This window comes from Molothrus ater, chromosome 5 (genome assembly GCF_012460135.2).
Source record: "Molothrus ater isolate BHLD 08-10-18 breed brown headed cowbird chromosome 5, BPBGC_Mater_1.1, whole genome shotgun sequence".
In the NCBI taxonomy this organism is placed as follows: domain Eukaryota; kingdom Metazoa; phylum Chordata; class Aves; order Passeriformes; family Icteridae; genus Molothrus; species Molothrus ater.
The window spans coordinates 34514680-34541815 of record NC_050482.2 but is presented as its reverse complement, the minus strand read 5'-3'; the positions used below and the strand labels follow the sequence as shown (position 1 = coordinate 34541815).

Below are 27136 nucleotides of genomic sequence, written 5' to 3'. Positions count from 1 at the left end.
AGTTTTTATTCTTTGTAGCAAATGGTATCTTTGAAGATTTTATTAAGTTTGAAAGGTCATTTTAACTTGATTTAAAAAATGTTTTTCTGCTTTTCTACACAAGAGTGATTTTCTTCTGGAAACTCAAAAGCTGGTAAGCCCAGCACTGATATTACATTAAAAAAAAAAAAAAAAACCACAAAAAAGTGTCCATTCATTGTTCTCTGCAAACCATAGCTTAAAAAGTTAAAAGTAGCTGTTTTCATATGGAGAACACTAAGGACTTACTAATTCATTTTGCTTCACTCCTACAAGTATGACATGATTTAAACTTTTGTCACAGTTACAATATGAATTGGATGTATGGGAGTTTGCAAAGTCAGTGCTGAGGTCTGTAACTTTAACTTTGCATATAAGGATTCTCTAAAAGCTCTACTAAATCTACAAATATTAAGAGATATAATATTTCTCTTTTGTTCAAGAAACTCTTAAAGGAAGTATCTATTAAAAGATTTCTGTAATTTTAAGTGTTGTGCATGTGTTCACATATTGTGCTACACACTAAGTAAATAGTAGACCCTGGAAACAGACTAAAGAGTGAAACTCCAAACCAACAATTATCCAGAATTAGATATAACCAGTACTCAACTTTCTTAGAAAGTTTCTTAGGTTTCTAAAATAAATTTCCTGAGTTTCTAAATAAAGTTTTTCTGTTGTTTTAATTGGAAAAATCATCAAAAGTTTCCTGATCTAAAGTGAAAATTTCAATGGATATTTTGACATCTGTGGCATTTTTCTTTCTTTTTTTCTAGTTATTTTTTGTGATATTTTATTTTTCTATAACTTTTAGGAGTGTTTACAATGCAGTCTCTATTTTATAAATCCTGCCAAAAGAAACTCTTCTTTTACAGCACCATCAGGTACCTCTCTAATGACCTGTGCCATGGGATTCTACATGCTTTGGAACTTCTCATAAATAAATCATTATTTGTCTTCTATATATTTTCTAGCAAAGAGTGCCAGATGTGACCATATCTGATAATTAAATAAGTAAATTTCTCCCAGAAGTGCCTCTACTGATGGAGTTCATTGGAAGCAGCACTTCACAAAGAAGGAAGATGCACAGTGGGAAGTGGAAAGTCTGAAGCCATGAAGGTGCTGGGGAGATGGTTCCCTTGCAGCAGCCTCTGACTGAAGGGATCAAGGATGCTTCTGAGGGAAGAAAACAGAGGGAAGCACATTTATTGCCAGTGGGTTTAAGTTCACTAGAGGAGAACAGCACTCCCAAACAGAAAATCCCTCAGGGAAATCACTTTGTTGCTTGCTGCACTGCTGCTTCTCTAGCTTTTGTTCTGTGCTTGTACACTGGGGATTCAAGGTGGCAGATGTCCTGTGGGAGAGTCCAACAGAGGCAAGGATTTTGGAGCAAATCTCACTTGTGAGGGAGCTGACCTGAGAGATGACATGGCAAGTTTTTTACATTTTCGTGTGCAGGAGATTTTCTTTGTTGTTCAAAACTGCCTGACTAAAGCTAGGATTCAGCTTTCAGTAAGCAGAAAAACTTTAGCTCCAAACCAAATGGATGACTTCACTTCTTTACTGAAGTGCAAGTATTCTCATTGCAAGCAATATTTCCTACATAGGGTTTTTGTTTGTTTGTTTGTTTGTTTGTTTGTTTGTTTTTAATGAAGGACCATTCTTACAAAAAAAGAAAAAAGAAAAAAAGAAAAGAAAGAAAAGAAAGTGATTTTTCATATTGTGGTTCAATTTATTGCCTGTCATTAGCATGGGCATGTCAGCTGAGAGATTCAATGCCAGTCTTGCAGCCCAACTCCCAGGTGGTGTAACACATAGAGCTGTATGGGCAGCCTGTGCTGGCATTGCCAAGACACTCAGGAATGTCCTGGGTTAAGAGAACAGAGGGGAAAAAGGACTTTAAAAATATTTTGAAAAAAGAAGCAAGAATGAAGGTTAAAAAAGATTGTGGGGAGAGAGAAAACTGAAAAGATGGTGCACAAAAGTAGGAGGACAAGCTTTCCAGGACAAGAGTTGTGCCGTGCAAACTGACACACTTCTACCAACCCAGCAGCTGTGGACATCCTCCCCCAGAACTAGACCCAGGTTTCCATGAGGTTGGCTTTTTCCTTTTGTAATTTTAGTGCAACCTTTTATTAATGCCATGACGACATTACAAGAGAAAGCAGGTCACAGACTTTTGAACACTCCTGTATGTCACAAGAGACGACAAGGAGTGTGGATTGGCCACGTCCCCACGTGGGAAGGCTGAGCTGTTATTGCTGGGCACATCTGTACACTCTGCAGAAATACTGCTGTGCAGGGATTTCCTACTGTGAGTTTTGTGGTGGCAAACAAATGTTTTCTAAAGAGTTTGGGGATTGAATCGTTGTTGCTAAATGAGATCTCTTGACTGGTTGATGGGAACGATGCTCAAACATTTTTTCATATCTCTTTCTCTCATAATCTCTATTCTCAAATGCAAGACTACATGTGTGTGACTAGTAAAGGCTATACACATAAAGGTTTTATATAAAATTCAACTCCTTGTCCAACCAGAAAGTGATTACTAATTTTGACTACATAACTGGACATTTAAGATGTATCTTGACTATTACTCAAATAGCACTGAGCATTTTTCTGAAGCAGTTGGCAATAAAAACTGCTACTGCTTAGAAAACTATTTTTTTATTTGTTGTCTATTTCTGTGCACAAATGCAAAATTTCAGTTCTAGTACCTTGGTGGTTTCAAAATGGATGCTGAATATACTCTAATCTATCTCTGAAAAGACTGAATGTACTGAACCTTCCAATCAGATTTCTGAAGTAAAACCAGCTTGACAGATAATTGCCAACCATCTGTCACCAAACTGAAACACTGAAGCAGGCCAGTAACACAGGGAGATCCACCACCTGAACCAGTCCTGAGAATGACAGAGGACTGACAGCATGTTTTATAGCAATTTACATTTGAAGCTTTCTCAGAAGTTGTTATACATAAAGTGCAAAGGAGTGCAAATGCAGGAAAAATGTAATTATGTTTGGGGTTGTTTTGTTTTGGATTGATTTGGTTTAGTTTATCTTCCTTATCTGGGTTTGAGTCTGATTTCTGCTTTACTTAATACCTTAAAATTTTTATGAGTTTTGTGTAAGGCATAGAGGGGGAGAAAAACTTCTGAGAGAATTGGATTTGTGGACCTGCTGGTGAAGTGCCACAGAATAATTAAGGGACTGAAGCATCTTTTGTCTGAGGAGAGGCAGAGAGAGCTGGGGCTGTTCAGCTTGGGGAAGAGTCAAGGAGATCTCACCAATGTGTACAAATGCCTGAAAAGAGGAAGCAAAGAAGAGAGCCAGGCTCCTCTCAGTGGTGCCCAGTGACAGGACAAAAGGCAACAGGAAAAAATTAAAATCCCTGAAATTCCACCTGAATATAAGACAGTTTTCTACTGTGACCAAAAATTTGCACAGGTTGACCAGAGAGATTGTGAAGTCTCATCTTCAGAGATATTCAAAAGCTGACTAAACACAGTCCCAGACAAGCAGCTGTAGGTGGCCCTTCTTGGACAAGATGACTTGCCCAGGTCACTTCTGACCTAAATCTTTGTTGCTCTTTGGCACCCAGACAGGCACCAAAAGTGGGTGAACAGGGATTCTGTGCATAAGGATGGGAAAAGCACCAGGCTGATATCCAGTCCTGGACATCCAGTGATTATCATTTTCTTTGCACTGTCCTTATTTCATTTATGCAGGTTTATTTTTCCTATCCAGAGCAGTGTGTGTATAGTATGTAAGCTGTAGCTGCTGGTGCCATGTCTCTGTGCTATTCTGTTGTTCTCCTGATGTTTATGACTACTGAGGCTACTGGTAGTGGATCACTGGGTGCCTGTGTGCTGAGTTTGTGTGGGTAATGTTGATACCCTTGCCTGAAAAACCGGCTCATAATAGTTCTGTACTTGTACAGAACTTGTACAAAATCTATAGCAGCTCCAAGGGTTCCTATTACACTAATAGAAGGTCACAAGAAACATTTAACTCTGGTGGGTATTCAGGGCTTACCTATGAGTTCATTACAACCATTTTTAGAAAATTGCAGGCTCAGTATTGAATGCTAGAAGCTTCTGTTCTCCAAACTACTCTCTCTAAGGGAGGTACTAGGGTATCTCAATTTTTTATGTCCTAACAGTAGTGTTGTCACCCTCAGTTTTTGTAAAATATCTCTAAACTTCTTTGTTGTTTATCAAATCATGTTTCTGAGGACAAGTACTGCACCTCTTCATGAAGACCTCTTATTTTTCAGAAGACCAGAGTGATTCAAACAGGATAAGGAAACAAAAAAAAATTGGTATTGTCCTAAGAGAAAGCATAACATTAGCAGCAGTTAAGCAAATATGAGTAATGTTCATAGGAAGTACACGACATTTAATTCTAGTTGTACTAACAGGAAACGAAATAAACAGAAATTGTGAAAAGTGAGAAGATTCCTAAGTAAGAAACTAGACAAGGCTTTTTGTGGATGGAGATCAAAAAGCCATTTAAGCTGCAAAACAACCAGTCATATGATTGTTACCTTAAATGGACTAACAGAATTTTGCAGCAGTGCTAGCTGTACATGTTCGTTCTCCACAGAGACTTTAATGTTAATAATATCTAATAAGCTCATGTAGATCAAGACAACTCTGTGGCTCACAATAAGGCAGGGAAGAAAGGATCTTCATCACTCTGTTGTTTTCATGCACTCACATGGAGCATAGGTCATACACAGCTTGCTTTGAAACTTAGTCCCTACACAGGGTAAATCAGCAAGACTTTCTTATCTAATAAGCTGACTACTCTGGTGGTTTTTCTTACACTTTTTTCTTAGATACTTTCTTTCTTGTCCATTCTCATGGTCATAAGCTTTATAAATTCTGTATAGATGTAACACATGAACTTCACTTGTGTTACCAGAATTGTGTTGTTCCTGAAGTATTGGCTGATAGTGTACATCTAACTTTCCATTAAAGAGAGAGCCCATTGCCTCTAGGGCAGGGTCCTTGAACTTCTTCAGTTTCCAGGCTACTCATGGAAGCCAGCTTGCTTTGTGGTGTGGTCTGTTGTCCTCAGACTAACTCTGGATACATCAATTCTGCTGCTCATACAAAGCTTTGCAGGTATTTTCTGACTTCATTGCTAAAAGGGCTGGTCTGAATTTGTTTTTTCTTCTGCTTCTTATAATTTTAAAATACTGAGTAATACTGGTTCTTTGGTATTCTACATTATTTATACCATAGTTATGGTATAAATGAGTGCCAAAGTGGCACTAAAATACAAAGTGCTACACAAGACCCAGAAAGATAAGACTATCTTTGTTCTGACAAGTTACACATAAAAAAGTTGAAAAATATTGGCTATTTTTTGAAATAGCCAATATTTTTCAATAGAAAATCAAATCGTCCTATCAAAAATTGTGGAAGTGTAATTGATTTTATAGGATTGGCTATTAAATGGTAGCCCCCATTCTTTTATGAAAGGAGTGATAGGAAAGCCCTATTATATTTTTATTTATTTTTTAAGGTATGGCTACCTTGAACTTGCATCTACCTGCATCCTTTTACATCATCCAGTTGAAAAGTTTGCCAATTCAGTAAGACATTTGCTGATTCACATCCAGAGGTGTCTAGAGCCCAATGAAAAGGTGTCACTTACAGCCCTGTAAGTAGGGTGATAGAAGTTCACAGAAGAGACAAAATGAAACTTGTGGGCTCAAGGGTTTTCCAGCAACATTAGAAGTTTCAGAGATGTTGAAAATTATTGATTTTCTTATGAAAAGCCACTACAGACTGGCTACATGACCCATTTATTCCATTTAGAGGAAAACTGTTGACCATGGAGTACCACACCAAGGCAGTTTTGCATTCTGACTGTATTGCTTTCACCCAAGATCCTCTTCTAGGAACAAACTAGCAATAAGAGGCTAATCTGCTGCCCACATGTCATGTGTGCTGAGGTTCAGTGCACCTCATCTGGCAAGCCTGACCAGCATTTAGAATGTTTAAATAGAGACCACAGTTCACATGAGCACTAAAATACACATAAAGCCTCAGGCCATCATCCTCTCCACTTTCCAAAGTCTAAGACCACCTCCCCTTGTTGGTTGTTTTTGTTCCTGGACCCCATCAGCACTTGAGCACTGGTTGAGCGACTCTGGTGTGTAGATGGTTCTGTGGAAAAATGCATTTCCCAGAGCTGTTATGGATGGGATGCTTGAAGAATCCTGCTTGGCCTGCAGGCTGCATGCATGCTTGTGTGTGTAAATGGTCAGTGGGATTGAGGCTGGAGTGAATTAATTACCCAGTTTGTCTCACCTTTCTTCCTCCCAGAGCTGACACATATCCTGGGCACAGGCACACTTGTGCCACCATAGAGGGACAAACAGATCTGCTGCTGGATCTAACAGATCATGGTCACTTTGAGTCATTTCAGCTGCAGTTTAAACCACTTTCTCTGATCTGTATAAAGTTTTCTATGTTGCTTTTGAAACATTAAACAAGTCAAATACCTGTCCTGTGTGAATATTTCAAGGGCTTCCTTTTACATCCAACAAAAATGGTATCAAGGAAATTTTGTTCTAGACCAAAACCTGCTTCATCTTCTTGCACACACCTCAGCCAGTTGTCTCACCCAGGATCTTGACATTTGACTTAAAACCATCCTTGGCTTGACAGCCTCACATGGCTGGTGTTACTTCACGATTTCCAAGTCTATACTTGGGGTGATCTTGCCTGGAGTGGTACCTAAGAAACCTGCAGCATTTGGCTGTGTTGGAAACAGGCCAGAGACAGAGATTACCCAATCTCTGACCACCTTTGTAGAAGAGTGATAATTTGATTCTACTCTTTTATGTTTATCACCTCTATGATGGATATGCTGTGGTCCTGCACATTATTTCCGAGTGCCCACGAATCTCAGTGGGGTTTTAAATTGACTTGATAGCCAAGGATGTCCTGGTCCTTGCACAGAGCCCTCCCTGGAGCCCTCTCTTTCACACTAAGCAGTCTACTGCTCCTACTGGGGCAAAGTCTACCCTGGAAAAAGACTACAGAATTTAAAATAGGCAGCAAACACCTGATAGATGCTATACCCTGGAAAAAACACCCATCTCAAAAACTGAACAGGGAAGTTCTAAACACCATGCAGTCCAGCTTCCTTATAGATAACAGATTTTCTAATCATTTTCAGAGTAAATTAGGAAAGTTTTTTTCCTTTCTGGGCCACTACCTTTCAGAAAAGTGCTGCCATAAGGTTTTGTGGAAAAATTTTAAAAACCCCAAAATACATTTGGCATGTTGCGAAACTAAACTATCGTTCAACTACCTTTTCCTCACTTGACCACCACTAAAGTGAAAGAAGACTTCTCACATGATAGGGAAATTCTTTTTTCTTGGAAACCTTGACCGTGTTGCCAGTAAATATGGAGATATCGTTTAGAAAAACGTCACAGATGATTGTGGTCAAATTTGTTGAAAGTGGAGCAAGCCGTATAAAAAAGCACAGCAAAAATACCGATCAGCCACCACATGAGCAATAGGTTATCTGCGTGAGCATCTCGGGGAAGAAGCTACTTTGAGGGTTAACAAAATTAGGTTAACCTCTGTCATCTAACCAGTCTGGCTGCATCACACATGCTGCTCTGACTAGAGGCTCGAAGATTTGGGAGCGAAGATGAAAGGATGTTCTATTTTCAGATCTGGGCATTTTTTATTTCTGCTTTGTCTTTTTGCTGTGGAAGGCAAAAAGTCACCTACAGGAAAACACACCTGCCGAAAAGGACTCCTCTCCCAGGTGACAGAGAACCTGTATGTCAAGGCAACTAGTTTAAAATCATCTATTCCTGTAAGTTGATCCCACTAACTGAAAAAGTTTATTGTATTTATAGATGCTTCTTTATTAGTTTAATTACTGTGCTTCTGGAAACTTTAATGAGTTGAATGATCTCTACAGTCCTGAGAGACAGGGTAGTGCAGCTACTTCTTTTGTAAAGGTGGGAAAAAATGATGCATAGAAGATGCATAGAGAGGCTGGATGAGTTTTCCATGAAAGAAATTTGCAGTTAGGCTAGGATTGGAATACAGATTTACTGAGTCCTCACCCTACATCTGAAGAAGACAATGAAGATTAATATTATTGTTACTAAGTTTTGTACAAACCAGACTTAAAACTGTCTCCCTTCCTCTGCTCGGGTTAATTATTACTATCATATATTTTACAGAAGGATCTCATCAAGACCACTAGATTGCTTAAAAAGACTACAAAAATGCTGTTTATGGTAAGATTTATACTACCTGTTTTCCTTTTTTCTTACTTTGACTTTATATTGGTCAATAGAAACAGGAATATGTGATCAAAAGAAATGACAACTAATGCAAAAATCACTTGTGTTTAATTGGAAAAGACATTTATGAAAGCCACATGCTTGGAGGAAGAGTGTTTTTTCTGTCTCATGAAAGGGATATTCCCCTGGGATACGAAGGGACGGTCGATCATGTTAGGGGGAGAAAGAGGTGGATTTGCAAAGCCTGCCTGGAGGCACTTCTTTGTAGGCAGCTGAAGTTGTGCTCTGCCAGGGAGGTTGGGGTGAGGGTGTTTTTGGTCAGGGAGGAGTGTGCTTGTTGTAGCACTCCTCCTGCATGCCCTGGCTGCATGTGAGCCTCCCAGGAATGCTTTCAGGCACTACCTCCCACAGGAGAGCCAGCGCCACAGCCACTGTCCCATGGCTGAGGGTGTGCAGCACCATGGATAGCCTGGGCATGCTGCAGAGAGTTGAGACACCCAAGGAGCTGCTTTGAGCTTAGCCCTCTGCAGGTGCACTGGAAGAGGGTCATCAGAGTTCGCAGTGAAATTCAGCATGGGAGTGAGAAACAAGCCTTGGGGTGGCTAATTGTGACTCTAAGTGTGTGAGACATTTTAGTTTTCTTCATGCAGAGGTCTAGTCAGCAAGACCAACTGAGCTGGTTTATCCTTAAGTATAGACCTATTGGCCTTTGATGTCCCTTGGATTTCACCAATTAGCTTGGGAGTGAAGGCTCCTCACTTGTCTGTGGGACCTACACACAGATATCCACATTTGAGTGATGGCATCTGCATCTGCATTAGCCTCCTGACAGGAATCTCTCACCTGACACTTCATTCCACTGCCTAAAAATAGGCATGTAGTTTGAAATACCTTTAGGTGTCCAAGAGAACCTACAGGTCAGGCAATAATACAATACAGAGCTGACAGGATGACTGATCTTTTCTGGAGCAGCAGTTGGGGATGGGCTGGATACCCTACAGCATATCAAATGGCATGGGACAGTAATGTGGAGGAGTGGAAAATGTCACATACATTTTTCCATTTTTCCACTCCAACAATTTGACCTAGATGGTCTGACTTAACTCCCCAATTTATCTTCCATTTACTGTTTGTGTATTAAGTACATTTGTTGCTGTCACTTCTGTTCTGTAAAACCATGATTGGTCTTACCAATACTCCTGTGCCTGCCAGCACAGCACCCTCCTGCCTTTCCTTCAGAAACCACAGAAGCAGATTGAGCTGTTTAAAACAAAAGGAGGCAGGTCAATTAATAAAATTAATAAAAACGGTTTTATTGATTACTTTCACACTTTCTAAATATGCATGTTTTGTGAGGCTGAAATTTTAGCCTCATAAAAGTTGACTTTGGGGGTGTTCATTTGACAAATCATTACTTGATTTGTTTTCAGACAAACTGCACTGTTCGAGATCAGCTCCTCACCTTCTATGTGAAAAATGTCTTCAGTCGTCTTGAAGTAGGAAGTGACAAGTTGTACTTTATTAGTGCCTTCCAGGTCCTGCAAGCAAACATGGGTGCCTGTGTGAGTATATTCCTGAGAGTTAAGCTAACTTTGTCCATCTCAAAAGTTAGGGAAGGGCTCCATCTCAGTTTTTCAGCAGATGGAGAGGCAGAGGGTGATTCAGAGTCATGGTGTGACCCACGCCACAGGGGACCCAACTTCTTGAGGGCTTCTCCATTGGGCCCAGGGAAGTTTAGCACCATTCATTCCCTCTCGGAGTGATCCTGTGGGGAGTGTGCAAGGTGGTGGAGATCCCATGGAGCCAAGCCACTTCCCTACTGACCATGTACTTGTTCTGCCCTCTCTCTAAGCTGCAAAGAAACAGGGTGATCACAGGGAGAAATGAGGCTCTTCAAGTTTCTGTGATCTTACAGTGGTAATGCTTTCCTTCTTTAACAACTTACCCTCTGCTGGTGTGTAATCTTTACTCACATGTCATCTCTGCTCCTCCATACTGAATTTTGAAAGAACTGGTGGTGTCTCATGAGTGAGCAGGAACCACAATTACAATGCACATGAGAGCAGTTCCTATGTATTAGCTGTGCTCACAGTCAGAGCAGGTTGTCAGAGAGTGATGCTGCCCACTGGCAAAATGTCTCCAGGTGCCCCAGAGAAGAGGCACTTTTACCAGCTCTGCCTAAGTAATGACAGGACAGCAGTTAGAGCACACTTTTGCCTGTGCATATATTCACTAACATACCAGGTAGATGCTAAGATGATGCCATCACTTGTTGGTCATTTCTCACATAATTTTTAAGGGTAAACAAATAGTAACTGGGTGTGTCTTAAAACTAAATATCCTATGGGTATCCTTTTTCCTCCCCTAAACCTGAAGTCCTCACAAATAACAGTGTCCCAGAAAGTGGAGCCTGACCTAGGGTGAAATATAGCTATGGATATCCAGGCAAATGTCTGTTGCGATTTTATAAAGTGAGAGAAGGATGGCAAGTCAATTAATTAATGAATTAAATTAATTGAAACTTTGGCTAATCTGAACTGCATGGTAGCACGAAAGAAAAGGGCAGTGGTTCTACATGCACAAAAACATTTGCAATGCAGAACCAAACAGCTTCAGAGATCTCTTTGCAGACCTCTCTGCAGAGGTCAGAACTGAACTGGGATATTTGCATAATGCACAAAGATTCAAATCCTAATGGGAGAAAACTTCACCAGCTTTCAGGTTCTGTATTTCAAACCATGCTAAACTGTTGAGATTTACAGCCATTATTCACAGCAGTCTGCTGTGATCATACTGCTGTGATTATTTGTGTCTGTCAAAATTCCAGAAAATGCTGTAATTCCTGAATGTGACAATATCATTTCAGATGATATAATATGCTTTATAGATATTACATTTTTGTCTGGAGAAACAATTACATTCTATACAAATGCCAGTACCCACTGAGGAGTTTAGACTGTCAACTGTGACTGAATTCAGAATATCCAGTGACTGTAGCTTGTTACATAGCTTAGTAATACATTTGATTCTGTGCTATATGGAGACAAAATGCTGCAGTTTTCTCAGAGCTCCTGCATTCTTTTTCATAATTAGTGCCAGTGTTTTACCCAACACAAGTCTAAACATAACAACTTACCTTTTGGGTCATAAAACGTGCTGGTAAGAGTGATAAGACTGTCCCTGCTAGTAGAAAAACAACAGCTCTTTGAAAAATGATGGCTCACCATGATTTTCTAGGAGACACCTCATTTCTGGAAACTAGTATTTTTTGAAATGTATGTAATTCAATTATTCATATTAATTCAATAATTCATTAATCAACCCAGCAATACAAAGCCATGTGAAAGAATAACAAAAATGATGAATAGAGTGAAAGTAATGGATCTTTTGCTAAAAGTAAACTTGAGATTTTTTTCATATATTACTCCTCAATAAATTAACACTCATTTGTCCATGTACATAGTTCTTTAGTTGCTATTACCTAGTTGAGCTGTAAGATGTTTATCAGAAGGGATTTCCTTCATGACAACATATTATGCAATTAATTTTTTACCTTTCAAGAATAAAGCTCTCCATACAACTTAGTGAAACAGTGACACATTTGTAGACATATTCACCTTATATTCTTTCACAAATTCAGGCTGTAATTTGGCCAACTAGAGGCACATGTGCTACCTAGAAATCCTAACAATATTTACCTCGCAACCACTTCCAAAGACTTTATACTACAATATTACAATTCTCATCCTGCCAGTTCTTGGTTTTGTCCAAACAAGGAGGCATTAATATTTTTCAATGATATAGAGGCCCAAGTTCAGTTTTTCAGAAATATGAGGTCAGCACCACTGACCTCATTACTTGCTTGAGTGCCCTGGTCAGCATTGCTGAGAACACAGGGTGAAGTTGCTTCTGAAGTCAGACTTATGTTCCTACAGCTACAGCAGTAGTGCACTGCAGAAGTGTTTTCTCATATTTGAATGGAGTGCAGAAGGACAATATATTCCCTGCAGAGCCTTTAATATTTCTCTATCATTTTAGGCAGAGCTTGTAGACCTCAAGCTGAGTTTTCAATACTCTAACTTGTTGGTCAGCTCATTTAGTTACTCGCAGTATATGCAGGAAGATAAGAGTTTGTAATGTGCATCACCACTAAAGCAAACATACTCATTTAAGGCCAGTTCTGCTACCAAATAATATTTTGTGGAAGTCTGTATCATACAAGATAGAGATCATTAAAAAAAAGCTCCAGGTTAGAAAGAGCAGCTCAAGTTGGAAGATTTTTAAAAGTTTACTTTTATTTAGATCTCTTTTAATGTCTTTTAAAGATTTGGGTTTTTTTTCTTCTTTCATCATGTGAGGTGACTTTGGGAAGCACAAAAGGTAACCTGAAAATGTTTGTGCTCCTTTTTAAAGTACTGCATGTAAGATAGAAAAGGACTAACCATTCATTTCAGAGGAGCTATTTCCTTTCATGTGTTGAGATGAGGACCTTTGCCTTTTTTCTTTTCAAACATGTTGTCCTTGTTTGTAGATTGGAAAATATCAAATTTTTCTCTTTTTTTTTCTCAGAAAGAATGTATTTTTGACAGTTCAGGTAGCTGAGGATCAGCAAGCCATGTTGCTCAGAAAGCTTAGTCTGGCAACTCAAAAAAAACATTTGGAAAAGCTTTGGGTAGCCATTGCTGAGTGGCCAGAGATAGGGTGGTGAGGAGACAGCTAAGCCTTCCAGACTGCAATTAGTCAGACAGTGGAGAAATGGGCAGGGAAACAGAGAAAAACATAAATTAACTTTATAAACATGTTTGGAGGGCTTGCAGAAACGTGCAAATTTGCTCCCTGTACTTTGCAATGGTCTTTGGCCCTTAGCCTTGCCTTCTCTCAGGTTCAGAAGTTCTGAGGGTTCAGAGCTAAAGGACCTTGAATCTTAGAGCTAGGATATGATTTGCAAAAGCTGCAAGTGCAACCTATGTACAGATTCCTGGGATAAATAGAAAGTGTTTAATAAGAAAACTTAGAGGTACTCATAGTATCAATTTTGGGTGTTGTGAACTCAACTTGGCAGGAAGCGGGCAGGTAATAGAACACACTTGAAGTATTGGGAGATGATGAAATGATGCTGAGTTCACTCATTTTACTGGTAGCCCTACAGTGCCACACTGTGGACTGGACTCTTCCTCATCACTGTGTCTTTATATCAGCATCTTTGGGTTTTTTTCATCCTTCAGCTTCCGTGTGCTCCATCCACAAGGTTAACTTCTGCAGTCAAAAAGTTAAAGACAGTGTTTCTTAAGGTAAGAGCAGGAGGTGCTGGCTCCCCATTGCACTTTTCAAGGGCTGTAGCGAGTTTCTTTTCTAATGCCTTTATCTTCTCAACAGCTTGGAGATCAGGGAATCTACAAGGCCATCCATGAACTGGACATTCTCCTTCCCTGGATTCAGGCCTACATACAAACCATCATATGAAGAATGAGGAGGTGACAGACAGTGTGCTGCTGCTTCTGTGAGAAGAACGGATCAATACCCAAAAGGCTGAAAAGGAGCTGAGAGCTGGACGATAGATGTGTCTGGCAGTAACTCCCTCCCATGGAAAGAGACCCTCTGTAACACAAGTGGCATAAAGAGGGCTTTTCATAAGCTTTCCTGACTAACGTGGCACAGCAGGTTAGCTGCTGAGGAGCAGTTAGAGCACGCTGCTGTGCATCCCACCCTGCCTGCCTGCCCACTGCCTTGCGGGCAGCCCCCAAATGCGCCGCACCAGCAGAACGTGGGATCTGCCACATCAGACACAACGTCCCACGTGCTGTGGGCATGATCTTGCTGTGGCTTGTGCCACCCTGTGTGAATACAGTTCAAAGAAAAGAGGATCACTTTAAAAAATCCCAGCCCTAAGCTATATTTCCTTTGGGGCTTGTGGTTGTAGATATATAACAGTATACACAAGCCATTCTACATGTAAATAAGAAAAATAATTATATACTGCTCATCTTTATTATTAATTTAAAGTAATAATTGATCCCTAATAAAAAAGACACAATTAACATAAAAGCTTTTTTTCAGACTCATGCATGAGCTTTAGATGTCACATGATCTACATGAGATCAGACACTCAGAAAACACAATAAATGGATTACTTTCACTAGGATTGTAAAATGATTTGTGAGAAGTTTGGAAGTTGATGGTAATGGTTCCAAAATGTGTTTCATAGAGTACAGAATGAAGATGGAATTCTAGTTTTCTCACATTTTTAAAGATTTACCAAGAGAAAATATCTAGGCGACGAACATCTTCCCTGTCACGGTGCGCTAAGTCCCGGATAGGTGGGAACAGGGGCATGACAGAGCCCCTGTTTGAGCTCTGCAGAATCCCAGCTACCAGTGGAGGTTTGGCACAGGAGCAAAAGGCAGCAGCACAGGCCCTGGGGTGGAACTGGGATAACTTTATTCAATGGCAAAACTCCCCGAGTCCAGGATCCCAGAACTCCGAACTGAGGGCAGACAACAGCTCATAAATGGGGGGGATGTGTCAGGGGATGATACAATCTTTAACTAATGGGGAGAACTGGGGGTGGAACACAAGGCAAGGAATACTGTGTGTAAACAAATGGAGGATTTCAAGGGAGGAGAACAGTTTAAGTAAACTAATGGGATTTCGAAGCATTCAAAATTGACAGGGAAGTTTCTAAAGGGAAGGGCAGGTTCGGGGCAGGATTGACATTTAATGGAAGGAGGAGTAAGGAAGGTTCTGGGGAAAAGGGTAGGGACAGGAGGGCTTAACAACTGGGGAGGGGGTTTAAAACTTGGCAGGGAGTAGCTGGGTAACAAACAGAAAAACCGACACTTAACTGAACTGAATAACAGGAGGAGGACAATACAGAGCAATACAGAGGGGTTGCAAAACCACAAATTAAACAGTGAACATGCCAAATAAAAAAAAAATACTACAACAATTCCCAGTCTGTATGTTTGGCAGTTCCATGGGGCTAAGATTCTGCAAATCTTCAAATCTCATATTTCTACTATGTCAGGAGCATTTGAAACCATTAGTGTGATGACACTGATGAGTCTGAGCTAGTTCCTCGTCTGGGGAATGTCTAACACAAGGGAGTTGCTGTGAAAAATACATTATTTTTCAGTTGAAGACAAAATGGTTAATTAGGGGGACAGTAGAAAATTTGATGTCATGGTCTTCTTTGAGCATGTAATTTAATTTTTAATTAACACAATGTCTCTTTTCATGGATTTTTTCACACCCATTAATTTTTGAAATTCAAGTTTGCTTTCAGTTTCAGTGTTTTTTGTTCAAATTCTGGTGTATGGAATAGAAAATTGTCCATGGGCATGGCCTCTCCAGCCTTCATCAGACCTAACAGTCTAGTACTTGGTGCTGGTAGGGAGCAGTAGCTGGGACCTGGAGCCCTGTGGGAGTTGGAGGGACTGCTGCTTCCCTGCCTCAGAAGGGAGCCAGTGACACCTGCAAAGAGAAAAACTGCCACCTTTAGTTGGGAAGATCCATGGGCAATGTTTTCAGGTAATTCAGGTTGCCAGAGACTTCTCTTGTGGAAATTTTGCACATCCAGTCAGTGATGACACATGAAGTGACACAGGACCTTTAGAAAGGGCAAGTAACACCTTTCCTGCCACACTGCATTCCTGGGGTCAGCCCTGCAGCAGGCATGGGCTGCCAGCACACCTCTCACAGCAGGGTTTGAGGTCAGGCGGTGGCAAGGCTCAGCCTCCCTTCATCTGACAAGGAAATCAAGCTATTTTATGGCATAAAAGCTTAGGATTTGTGTATGTCAGCCCTCATTTTCCATATGGCTTGGGACACTTTGTGGATTTTTAGTTGCCTTGTCTATAAAATGAAAGTACCTCTGGGAATGATGCATCTCTTCATACAGTAGTGAAAATCACACTTGCAAACCAATTAAACATGCCTGGATGAAAGCCAAAATATAGCATCTGCAAAATAAAGGGCATTACCTAAGGCAAAAGTGTTGTGGTGATACATGGCATATGCAGGCTACCTAACAACAAATATTGCTTTGATTCTTCACAAAAGCATAGCAAAATAATTGGTATTAAATATATTCAACTGTCAATTCAAAGTAATAAGTATGGACAAAAGCTTGTTGCCTTTTAAAACCGGAGAAGTGAAGGACTGCATTTTAATTTTACAGAGGAGACTCTAGGTGTCACTCTTAGAAAACAAGACTCATGTTAGTCTCAGTTAACTGCTGACTTCAGCTGATGGAGAAAGTGTTAGAGCATATTTCATAAATAGTTTTCTTGAGTGGAAACTGAGATAGATATGCAGTTAGGTTAGAAAGATTGAACTATTTCAATTCAATTGCCACTAATGTAGAATTGAAACAAAAAATGCAGGGCAAAAACGATGGGCATATAACAAGAAACTGATTGATTATGAAGTCTCTAGTTTTGCTAAAGAATTCTTATGTGACTATAGACAAGTTCCTTTTTTAAGGTACTTTTCTCCTTTGGTGAATGGGAAAACTGTCTATCAATTATTTGTTCAAGTTAATTTAGTGTACAGAAATCCTCAGAACGAAATTATTTGCCATGCAATGTTAATTGATGTCACTGTTACTTAGGGTGGCTTGTCTCATCACAATGTTTTGGTCTTTTTGAAGCAGTGACTCTTATTACATGGAAAAAAAAAGGTATTTTATGAGTGTTACTGCAAAAGCAAGAATGAAAAATATGTGGCTGTGCATTAAAATTATCACTAGATCAAAACTTCTTGAAAAACACTGATCTAGTGGAAAGTAGCAGTATTGCAAAACTGCACATGCAGTTTTGGTGTTATGTAAATAGTACAGCAACAGTCAGTGAAGACAATTTCCATCACATACAAGATCATGTACAATTTTCTGATTTCCCTGAAGTGTTTTTTTTTCTCTCAAGTGCAAAATCTTCAGAGCGGAGGTTATCACTTAATAAATAATTTCTGCTGTAGGCCCAACTGTCTATAGCAATCTCCTCACCTCAGCTGCAGCCCTGGTGTTATAATGTAGCAATAGAATCATGGAATCATAACATCATGGAATTGTTCAGGTTCGAAAAGATCATTCAAATCATCCAGTCCAGCCATTAACCCAGCACTGACAAGTCCACCACAAAACCATGTCCCCAAGTGCCACATCCACAGGTCTTTTACCTACCTCTAGGGACGGAGACTCAACCACTTCCCTGGGCAGCCTGTTCCAGTGCTTGACAACCGTTCTTGGTTGCGACTTGACAGTGCTTTCAGAGAATATTTCCTAATCTCCAATCTAAACAAGTCCTGGCAAATGCTGGGACAGTTTCCCTTGGAGAGCATTAGAAGGATTAGAAGATTAGATTAGAAGACTGTTTCCTGAAACATGGAACTAAGAATCGTATTTGGACAATTATGCAACTTGTGTTGGATTTGTCTATTTGGTCACAGTTTCTTTGAGCCCACAACATACACTGGTTCCTAGGGACTGTAACAGCAGAGATGCTGCAAAGATGTGTGGCCAAAGGTGAAATGCTCGAATTTTTGGCCTAGTGATTAATGAGATGCTCCCCAAATAGCCCCCAGAAGCCAGTGAGCCCAGACACTTAGGTCATCCTCTCCTCAGGAGTTGTGGGGCTGCCAGGAGAAGGGGTGGCTGGGCAGGCAGTGCTGTACAGGAATGGGAGGGATACAGCAGCCCCTGTTCAGATGCAGTGGTCACCTTACAGCTTCTCCCATCTTCAGCCAACCTTCTTCATGCTGCAAATAATGACTGCCCTGGGGCTACTCCCTCCTAAATACTGCCAGGAGCTGCTGAGCTGTGGAGAATGGTCTCACCTCAAATCTGTTTTCACTGAAAAATCAGTGTTTAGATTGACATTCCTATTCTGTTGGCTTCAGTGGAAGAGTGATTTGGAAACATAAAGGCAGCCAGTAGGTTTCTTGCTCTAAAGGAGCATTGACTGCCAGAGGGAAAAGGGAGCCACAGGAATACCATCAATTGAGGGTGGAGATTATAATGGAATAAAGTGAAATATGTCAGAAGAAAGTTTGAATTGCAAAATGTTATGGATAATGGTTTTTTTTCAGTTCTTTGGATGGAGTGGGTTGATGAAAGGCATCAATGATCATAAAGCCACAGGGTCCACAGGATAAATGAGGCTTTCACAGGACTCTGGAGGCTTCTGGCCCGACCTCCTGCTCAAAGCAGGGCACACCAGGAGATCAGATCAGGCTGCTCAGGGCTTTATCCAGTTGGATCTTGAAAAATCTCTGATAGGAGCGATGGAGGGCTGACTTTGAAGGGCCATTGCATAATTTCTAGATGGGTAAATTATTACAGAGCTAAATGGAGCCACAGCTGAAGAAGAAGGTTTCCATAGTTGAAAGGCAACCTATGAGAACTGCCTGGTCACAAAATATTTGTGTGAGGTGAATGATAAATTGCAGGCAAGTATTGAGTCCTGTGAAAGGAAAGGGTTGAATGAATTTTGAAACAGAATTAAGGCAGATGAGAAGTCACAGATGTTTCACTTCTGGTAAATTATTTCTGAAGGTTGCAGGCCCCTCTCAATTTACACTGAGGTCTTTGGTCCAAAGCCTTGGACATGGAAACCAGCCCACTCCTGACCTGGCTCCTGACTCCTCTCCTTGCAGCACGGGCACTGCCAGGGAATAGGGGTCCATAAAAAGTTCATGCAGGTCTCCCTGCTCCTTGGTCATTGACTCTGGATATCCCCAGAGTGCCCTACCTTCTCACCCCAGAGATGAGGTTATGATGACCTTTTTAGAGTTTTGCTGGCTTCTGGTAGGTTTTCTGCCTCAGAAAACTGGCAAAGAGCAGAAGAACATGTTATGCTAGGATATTAAATTAATATCAGCTATCTGATTACCATTCCCTGATTTTTGAATTGTCATAGATAGAAACCTGAGAAAACAAAAATTTAATTCTGTTTAGTGGAAGAGGGTGTATAGATGTAGAGGCAGCCTGAGGAGGAAGGGTGTAGAAGAGAAGTGATGATGGGTGAACAGAGGAGCTTGGGGTGTTTGGGTTTTATCCCTATGTCTCAGCATGTTGCTGTATTTTGCACATAAAAAAAAATCTACTTAAAGAAAGGGGGATGTAAAGTTTCTAGCAGCTGCAGTTGCAGAGAAAAGAATGAAACTTAAACAGAAATTATGAATGAGATTATATATAGGTTTTAAGTTGCACGTAGATATTGTAGATACTAAGATACTGAGGTGTGAACAGGTTTGGTTTTGCTTTTCAAACAGTCCTTTAATCAATTATGTTTCTTCATATTTAATAAAATATTATTTTTCTTCTATTTAAGATCGCAAAAAGGCTTTCACACACTTGACATAAAAATAGATTGGGGTTAACGATGTACATCACTTGTTAACATTAACCAATGGATGCTTTTCCTTCCACTTTCTGCCATTGCTGCTTATTCAAGTTGTTTTGGCTGTGCTGTCAAACAAGCTGATGAGAAGGAAGTAGCTTCCTTGAAGTAGCCATGGTGCAGGGGGGCCTTTTGTTTGCTTGTTTCTTCTAAAGATTCAATAAGCAGTTGTTAACAGCTGAATACACCCTGCTGGTCTTGTTGCTGAAGGTGAAGCTTGAAGCCCGTGTCGATCATTGGTAAAGCACCATCCACTATTTTCTGATTTTTCCCTCCCCACGTGAAAGACGAAGTGGTTTGTGCCAGCCCAGCTGGTTTTCCCTAACCACTCAGGAAGAACCCGCTGACATCTCCTAGGCAGACTTTGTCATGTCAGTCTAAATGTTTTCTCTGTTCCTGTGTAGTCACTAAGGAATAACCAGTAGCAATTTCCAAGTGATGAAGAAAGCTTGCAGAGATAAACCACAGGTGCCTTAAATTACTCACTTGATAAAGCTATTTACAAGTGAGCCTCTTAGATGTGAGGAAAAAACTTTTTTGTGAATGAGAAACCACAGGCTGTCAGTGGAAAAGACAACCTGTTTTTCTACCCACTCTGGGGGAAAGAGTGCTTCACATACACCGATACCCGCGAGGGCCACGGATGTGAATCCCAAGATGGAGCACAACTGCCGTGCAGAAGGAGAAATTGAAAGTTTGGAGAAAATTGCAGGGTTAGAGAAGGATACAAAAACGGGTTGCAGCATCAGATTGCAATTTGACTGCAGTTTGAGTCAGTGGTTTGGCCTCTTTGAGACCAGCAAACTGAGCTTGCATGACCTGTGCCCCTAAAAAAGCCTGCTAATACCAAAGGGTGATTGTGGCAAATATCTGACTGATATGGACTGCACTAAGCTGATAGACAAGTTCAGCACAATCTAAAATCACCTGAAGCAAGATCCTGGTGCTCATTCCTCTATATAGAGAAAAGACAAATGACTCTCTGGGGAGGTTTTATAGAAGGAAAGGAAGAGGTCATGCTAATCTAGTGGCAATCTATTAAAAAGTGCTTCCACAGCCTAAACTTCAGAGTGAGGGTTTCACTCATGAGTGTAAAAAGATTTAAGAATTGTTGCAAACTGCATGTTTTGTATTATGGCAAAAAGAGTGAATGTATGTGCTGAACTCGTCTCTGTGTGAGGACTTACTGAGAGGAAGGAGAAAGATGTAATTTTTGTATGTGGTTTCACTATTGATTTTCTGAGTCTGCTCCAGCTTTTCCTTTCTTTGAAACTTTTGAATAGTGCAAAGAATTTTAAGAAAAGTTATATGAAAATTTGCGCTCCGGTACAAGACATTAAATATACCAGTTCAATTGCATAAATGAGAGGGAAGATAAAAAAATCAGCCAGTTGCAATTGATCTACAGAAATGACTTCATAAGAAGTCATGTTTCCTCAGTTAGATGGAGGAAAGCACAGTAAAGTTGTACTCTTCGGTGCTAAATCCAGGAAATTCAGTTAGGCTGGAACTAGCAATAAGACTGACACTGACCAGGCCAACTGGTATAAATGATCACCTTTAAGACTGTAAATGGAATCTCCGAGTATCTCATCATTTACGTCAGCTACTTTATGTCCAGATACTGAGCACAGGAGTGAAATGAGTTCCTCTGAAATGTTTAACCTATGAACCCATCTCTGTTTCTTTTTTAGGAAGGCTGTTGCAGAGTTTCACATTCCAATTGCCAGAAGCCTTTCATTTTCTGGCCTGAGTTTACTCATGGACAGTTTATAGACATTTTGTCTAGTGTCAGTTTATTCTGTTAGCCTAGATGACTAACTGAATTGGCTGTTTTGCTGTAATGTAGTTCAAATAACAGCTGGGTCTTCTCAGCTTTTGTTTTTCTAAAGCTGAACAATACAAATTTTTCTTGTCTTCCTTTATAAAGCAGGAGCTCTCTTGGTTTTCTGGACCATTTCTAGTTTGAACTAATCTGTATAACACAGGGTTAACCCACAAATGTATATTGGCATTGCTCCCCTCAGTCTTCTGGAAACACCTTGCCAGTTAACCTTCACAGTGTCAATTTCCATTGCAGCATTGTCCTCATGGTTCCTGTGATGAGGAATGGCATCATGGAGTCATTCTCCTCCTCCAACCTCCAACCTCCTCCAACCTTCTTTTGTGAGTGCCACTGTAGATTAGTTATTTAAGATCCTGTCAAGCCCAGTATTGAATACTTGAAGGTAGGTTCTGCCACATCTTGGCAACTCAGACATTTAATCTTTCTCATGCTGAAACAATTTGAGCCTGTTGCACAGCGTCCTTTCACTATGCCCTGTGTGAAAAGAGTACCTCCACCTTCTTTGTAACTACCTTTTGGGCAGTGGAAAACTGCAATCAGATACCCCTGAACCTTCTTGTCTTGTGGCTGAATAAATCAAATTCCTTATGTTTTCCTTCATAAGTAGAGATCTTCAACCCTCTCATCGCATTGAAGGCCACTGGCAGAACATTCTCACATTTCTCAGTGTCTCTCTTGAGCTGGGGGACCTAAGCTGGTTGCCCTGTAGTGGGTGTGGACTGAGAAGTGCCAAGCAGAATGGGAGAGAGAACGTCCTGTGACCCTCTGGCTGCAGTTCTGCTGATGCAGCCCAGGACACTGCTTGCTTTCACAGCTGCAAAGATGAAATCCACTTCCATTCAGCCATCCACCAGCACTTCCAGGTCCTCAACAGCAGACTTACAGTCCTGTCTGTCTTATTTTTTTCATTAACTTTTGAGGCAGATTGGAAATAATTTTGCACTTATGACTTGCAGAAACCCCAGTCTTATCAGAGAATGAGCATCTACTGTAATGGTATCTTTTGCAGTAGTACTAACCCTCTGTCAAAAAGATCCACACATCATTCTAAATCTGTGAATATCAGCAAAGCATAACCTTCTGATTTGGGATGACTGAAAAAACAAAGTGAATTCATTCCTTCGACTAAGCAACACTTCATTATCACTGACTCCTAGACACACATTTCCCACAAATTTCCATAGAAGCAGAGGAGGAACTCATGCATCCCACCACAGACTCTTTTAAGTGCAATTCAAGATGCAATGCCATAAATTAGAGGGATTTTTAATGTGTTTCCATGTGTACCTATATATGAGAAGACCCATGACTTTTTTCAAATATTTAGTTGCTTCTTCCACAAATATTTATTGCTATACACCTCTCTGTCTACTTGTATCTGATTATTCTGGTTCAGGGTTTAGTACAAAGAACATTTTAATTTCATAATTTCATGCTTTCCATTGCTTAGACCTTTTCTCTTCAGTGCTTAACCATTTCAGGTAAGATCAGAAATTGTTGCAAGGTAACTTATGTCTTCAGTAGCAAAGGTAGCAGTACCATAGGAGCAGATTAGTAGGTTACAAACATTGGTGTTGAGGACCCAAATTCCACACTGACCTTGTTATGAGTTTATTTTGAACCAATTCTAGCCTGGTCCTGCGGCCTAAGCTCCTGTTAACAATTGGATAATATCAAGAGAATTTCTGAAACACTTTCCAGTTTTATTTTATCTGAAAGGAACTAAATTTTGCTAGCTCCCAGAGTGCTCCCAAATGCAAGCCAAAGTGTGTGAGTAGTGATCCAGAGATTGGTTTTAAGTTCCCATATGTAGAATAACTGGTACACAAACACAGAGGATCTCACTGGTATGTCATTTTGCCTTATATGAGCAGAAAAAAAATAAAAGTCAGTCTAAAACGTCTTCGAGATTTTTTTTTAGCAACAATTATACGAGAATCGATGGCTCTCCAAAAGAAAATTCTCTTATGGAAAGTCCAGAGCAGTTCAAGTGTGCTGATGGAAACCAGAGTTGGTGTGCCTGAATTCTGAGCTCTCTGCAATTAATACTCAACTTGCCTGTGTACTATTGCAAAGCTGTGAAAGGAGTGTTGTATTTTGCTTGTACACACAGAGGCAGAGGTAGAACACCACAGTTAAAGTCTAGAGTATCACAGCTCCTCTGCTACTGATATCTACACTAGCTAGATTAAAAAAAATCACCCTTGCTGTTGTGGCAATATGCTACAATTTCCCCCTCAGTTTTGCTGCATAGATATGCACAGAATGGGGTGATGTGGCAAAACAGAGGTACTGAAAAGGATAAAAGTGAGAGCCCAGAGCCCTGTACATATTATTACAAAACAGAACGATCAATTTAAGTGGCAGGAGAAGGTTCCTTTCTCTACTATTTTTCATAAGTTTTGGAAGTTTTTCATAATTGCCATATAGACTTTCCTAGATGTTAATAGGGATATTAATAAAATTAATACTTTCCTAAATTAATAACTTGTGTATAATTGATTAAATTAATATTCTTTCATAACAACTAAACAGGAGAGGTATTTCCCTCCTTATGGTAACTAACTCATATAGACACTTTAAAATACCAGCACGTGGTCCATCATTAGTAGACCAATCTTCTTGTTGCTTAGCTGTCAAATTCAGTGAAGGTGGCAGGAGTTAAATTAGCTTTGAGGCTTTTGAGTCTCTCAAAATCAGAAGAAACTGCTGACTGCTCAAAAGTTACTGACAAGGAAGGTACTGACAGCTAAAAAACTGCATAAGTTTCATTTCCTTAGGAAAAGATTAACAAGTCAACCTGCCACATTTTGACTACTTAAAAGTATGGTACTTGAAACTGTATTTTGTTCTTCTTGAAAAAAGTATTTTTGTTGCAGTTTGTGGGAAAAGAAAGAGCAATATTTGTTTATTTTATTGTATTTTTAAAACCTTGTTTTATTTCAGTTTGGGATCAGAAACTTAATAGTCTCTTTAAAAAAGCAACAGATTTCGGTTTCTTGTGTTTCGGTTTTTGCAAAAAGTATTTATTGCTAACTAATTCAATCTTTCTTTCCTAAAGAGGACTGGAATATGTTCATTCAGAGCACTTCATAGCTGTTAGTTCAGGCCTCTGAAAAAGGAAGATGAGCAACTGTTAAGAGAGGTGCATCTACTCTCGACCCACAGTAGCTCTTCTATAGGCAGCCTTACTTCCTGTGGAGATGAAGAGGAAATGTACTTAGGGTGTGAAGCATCTTCTTCATCTTATAACTACCAAAAAGCAAAGGTCTTGAATATTTCTCCTTTCACTTTAAATTCTGAATCTAATTGAAAAATCATTGCAACTAAACACCTCTCAAGAAGTCCAGTTCTAAGTAAAATGTTATCTGTGGATAAATTTCCTGTAAGCCTGACTTGGTGGCATTCTCATATGTGTCCTGGAGGCTGGACAGAAACAGGTAGGATCAAATCTGTGTACTGACTTGCTTTTTCTCTGTAAGTAAAGATGACTGGCTTGCTTAGTCACACAATTATGAATGGCACTAAAGGGATTGTCAGGTGAGGGGAATCCCCACCAAACTGTCTCCTGGATTGTTTTAGAGGAAAAGATTGCACCACGTAGTAGATTTCTTCTAAGAAACATCCTGTGGAGGTTTCCAAATGATTATGACAGAAAATGTCCACTCTCTAGGCTGGTTTGAAACATTAAATGGATATTTTCTTACTGATGTTTGAAACAGATCATTGACTTAGGCTCCAACATGTGCCCACTCCTACACACTTGTGTTTCCGTGTACGTGATAATTAACGATTATAAAATTGTGTTAAGCGATAACAAGAAAATGATCAGATTTTTTCCCCAAATGCTGACGTTTCAACTTAGAATATTCAATAAGAAATCAAAGCAGCTTGCTTTCACTACTGTGTACTTCCAAATTTAAATATATTAATTACTAACAGTAAATATGTCTGTAAGATAAAGTACTTACACTGTGGAAGCAAATGCAACTGTACAATGAAAACTCAAATGGACTTGAATTCCTCATTAAAAATTAGATCAAAAAGCTCAAAAGCAAATAAAAGTGAGCAGCAGAGAAAATCAGTATTAAAAAAAACCCAACGTGGAGAAAATTCTATAAGTATAATGAGAGGTAGACAAGCAGGACTGGCTCACTGACAGGTTGATAGTCTGAACAGTCCCATTTTGATATAGTATTAAGAATGTATGAAAAGTAATGAGTTGTTATCAATCTGCAATGAATTTTCAGTTGAGTCCGTGCTATTTTGTGAGGTTTCAAGCTGGCCTCTGATGAGATTAATGGAGATCCCTGAATGGACTGACCTAGAACATACAGAAACAAACAGCTGGTTCAAGACTAGCATCCTTTGGTCTTCTCTCTTTAAAAATGACATAGTCCTTCTGAAAAAGAGCCTTGGGCTATTATCACAGACACTTTGATGTGCAAGTTCTGGTAGTTTTTTTGCTTCTTTTGAAGATGGATCTGATCCTATGAAAATGAAACTGAGTAACGGACAGAAAATAGCGAGGTCACTGTATGGAGAGTTGAAGTGTAGAGAAAAACATGAATTCATTTACTGGGAGTTGGGGAAAGACACTGTGAGCAAAACATGATATTTTTTCTGTCAATACTGCACAGCAACAGTAGATGTATACAGATATTTACAGGAAATATCAGAAAGTCAGAGCCACCAAATACAGTCAGGCCAAATTACAGCGGAATTGTTTTCTCCATGAATTAGCTCTCTCAAATCAAATTAAAATATCACCTTGAAACTAATGGAAGTATTTGTGGAAAATGTTATCATAATATTAGCATGCTGGTCTTGTGAAGAGCAGGGCTATTAGAGTATCACAGAATCATAGATAGAATATCCCGAGCTGGAAGGAGCAGAAGAATTTAAAAACCTTGGAAAATCACTTTAGGGAGAACTATTTTAATAAAATATATCTTTATTTTGTAGAATGCTTCACATCCACCAAGGCACAAAATGCCTTATCTGAAGTCAGTATGTTGTACTGTTAGCATGGGATGGATACCATTGCCTGCCTAACAGTAAAAATCAACAATATGAACGTTGTCAGTGCTAGTGTCTAAAAAGCCTGGGCAAAAGTATTTGAAAATTATTAGGAAAAAACTTTGAAACAATTGTCTTTTAATAATATGTTTTCCTATTTGCTCTATTTTGCTTTTAGAAGTTCATGTTTTCTGTCCTTTCCCTGCAAACATACTGATTAAAAAGTGATTGGAAAAAAACCACAACTCCAAAACTCTAAAATATATCCCAAGATTCATGAAATCATATAAAACAGGAAGCTGGTGCTTTAAAGTGGAAACAAATTCTGTAATATACATGATGATGTTCATAATGGGAAGTACCTCCAAAGGATATTATGGTGCTGAAAACAGAAAACTTTCAAATGTTTTATTCCTCTTGGAAGAATGAAGAAGAGAGAGTGAAAACAGAAGATTTTATGTAGAAAAACCTGTAGACACTCCATGGTTTAGCACAGGAGGTTTTACACAAGCCACTATTTAGACTGCTGCTGTGCCAATGGTTTTGCTGCTTTTCCATTGATGTGGACTG

The 27136-nt window shown here is 39.7% G+C and overlaps 1 protein-coding gene across 1 annotated transcript; it reads left to right on the top strand.

Annotated features, from left to right (window-relative positions):
* Positions 1 to 7695: 7695 nt before the first annotated feature.
* On the top strand, positions 7696 to 13768 carry IL26 (interleukin 26). Its single transcript, XM_054514807.1, has 5 exons — positions 7696 to 7866; positions 8243 to 8299; positions 9736 to 9867; positions 13531 to 13596; positions 13682 to 13768. Exons 1-5 carry the CDS (start codon positions 7696 to 7698, stop codon positions 13766 to 13768), a joined length of 513 nt encoding a protein of 170 aa, XP_054370782.1.
* Positions 13769 to 27136: the final 13368 nt, after the last annotated feature.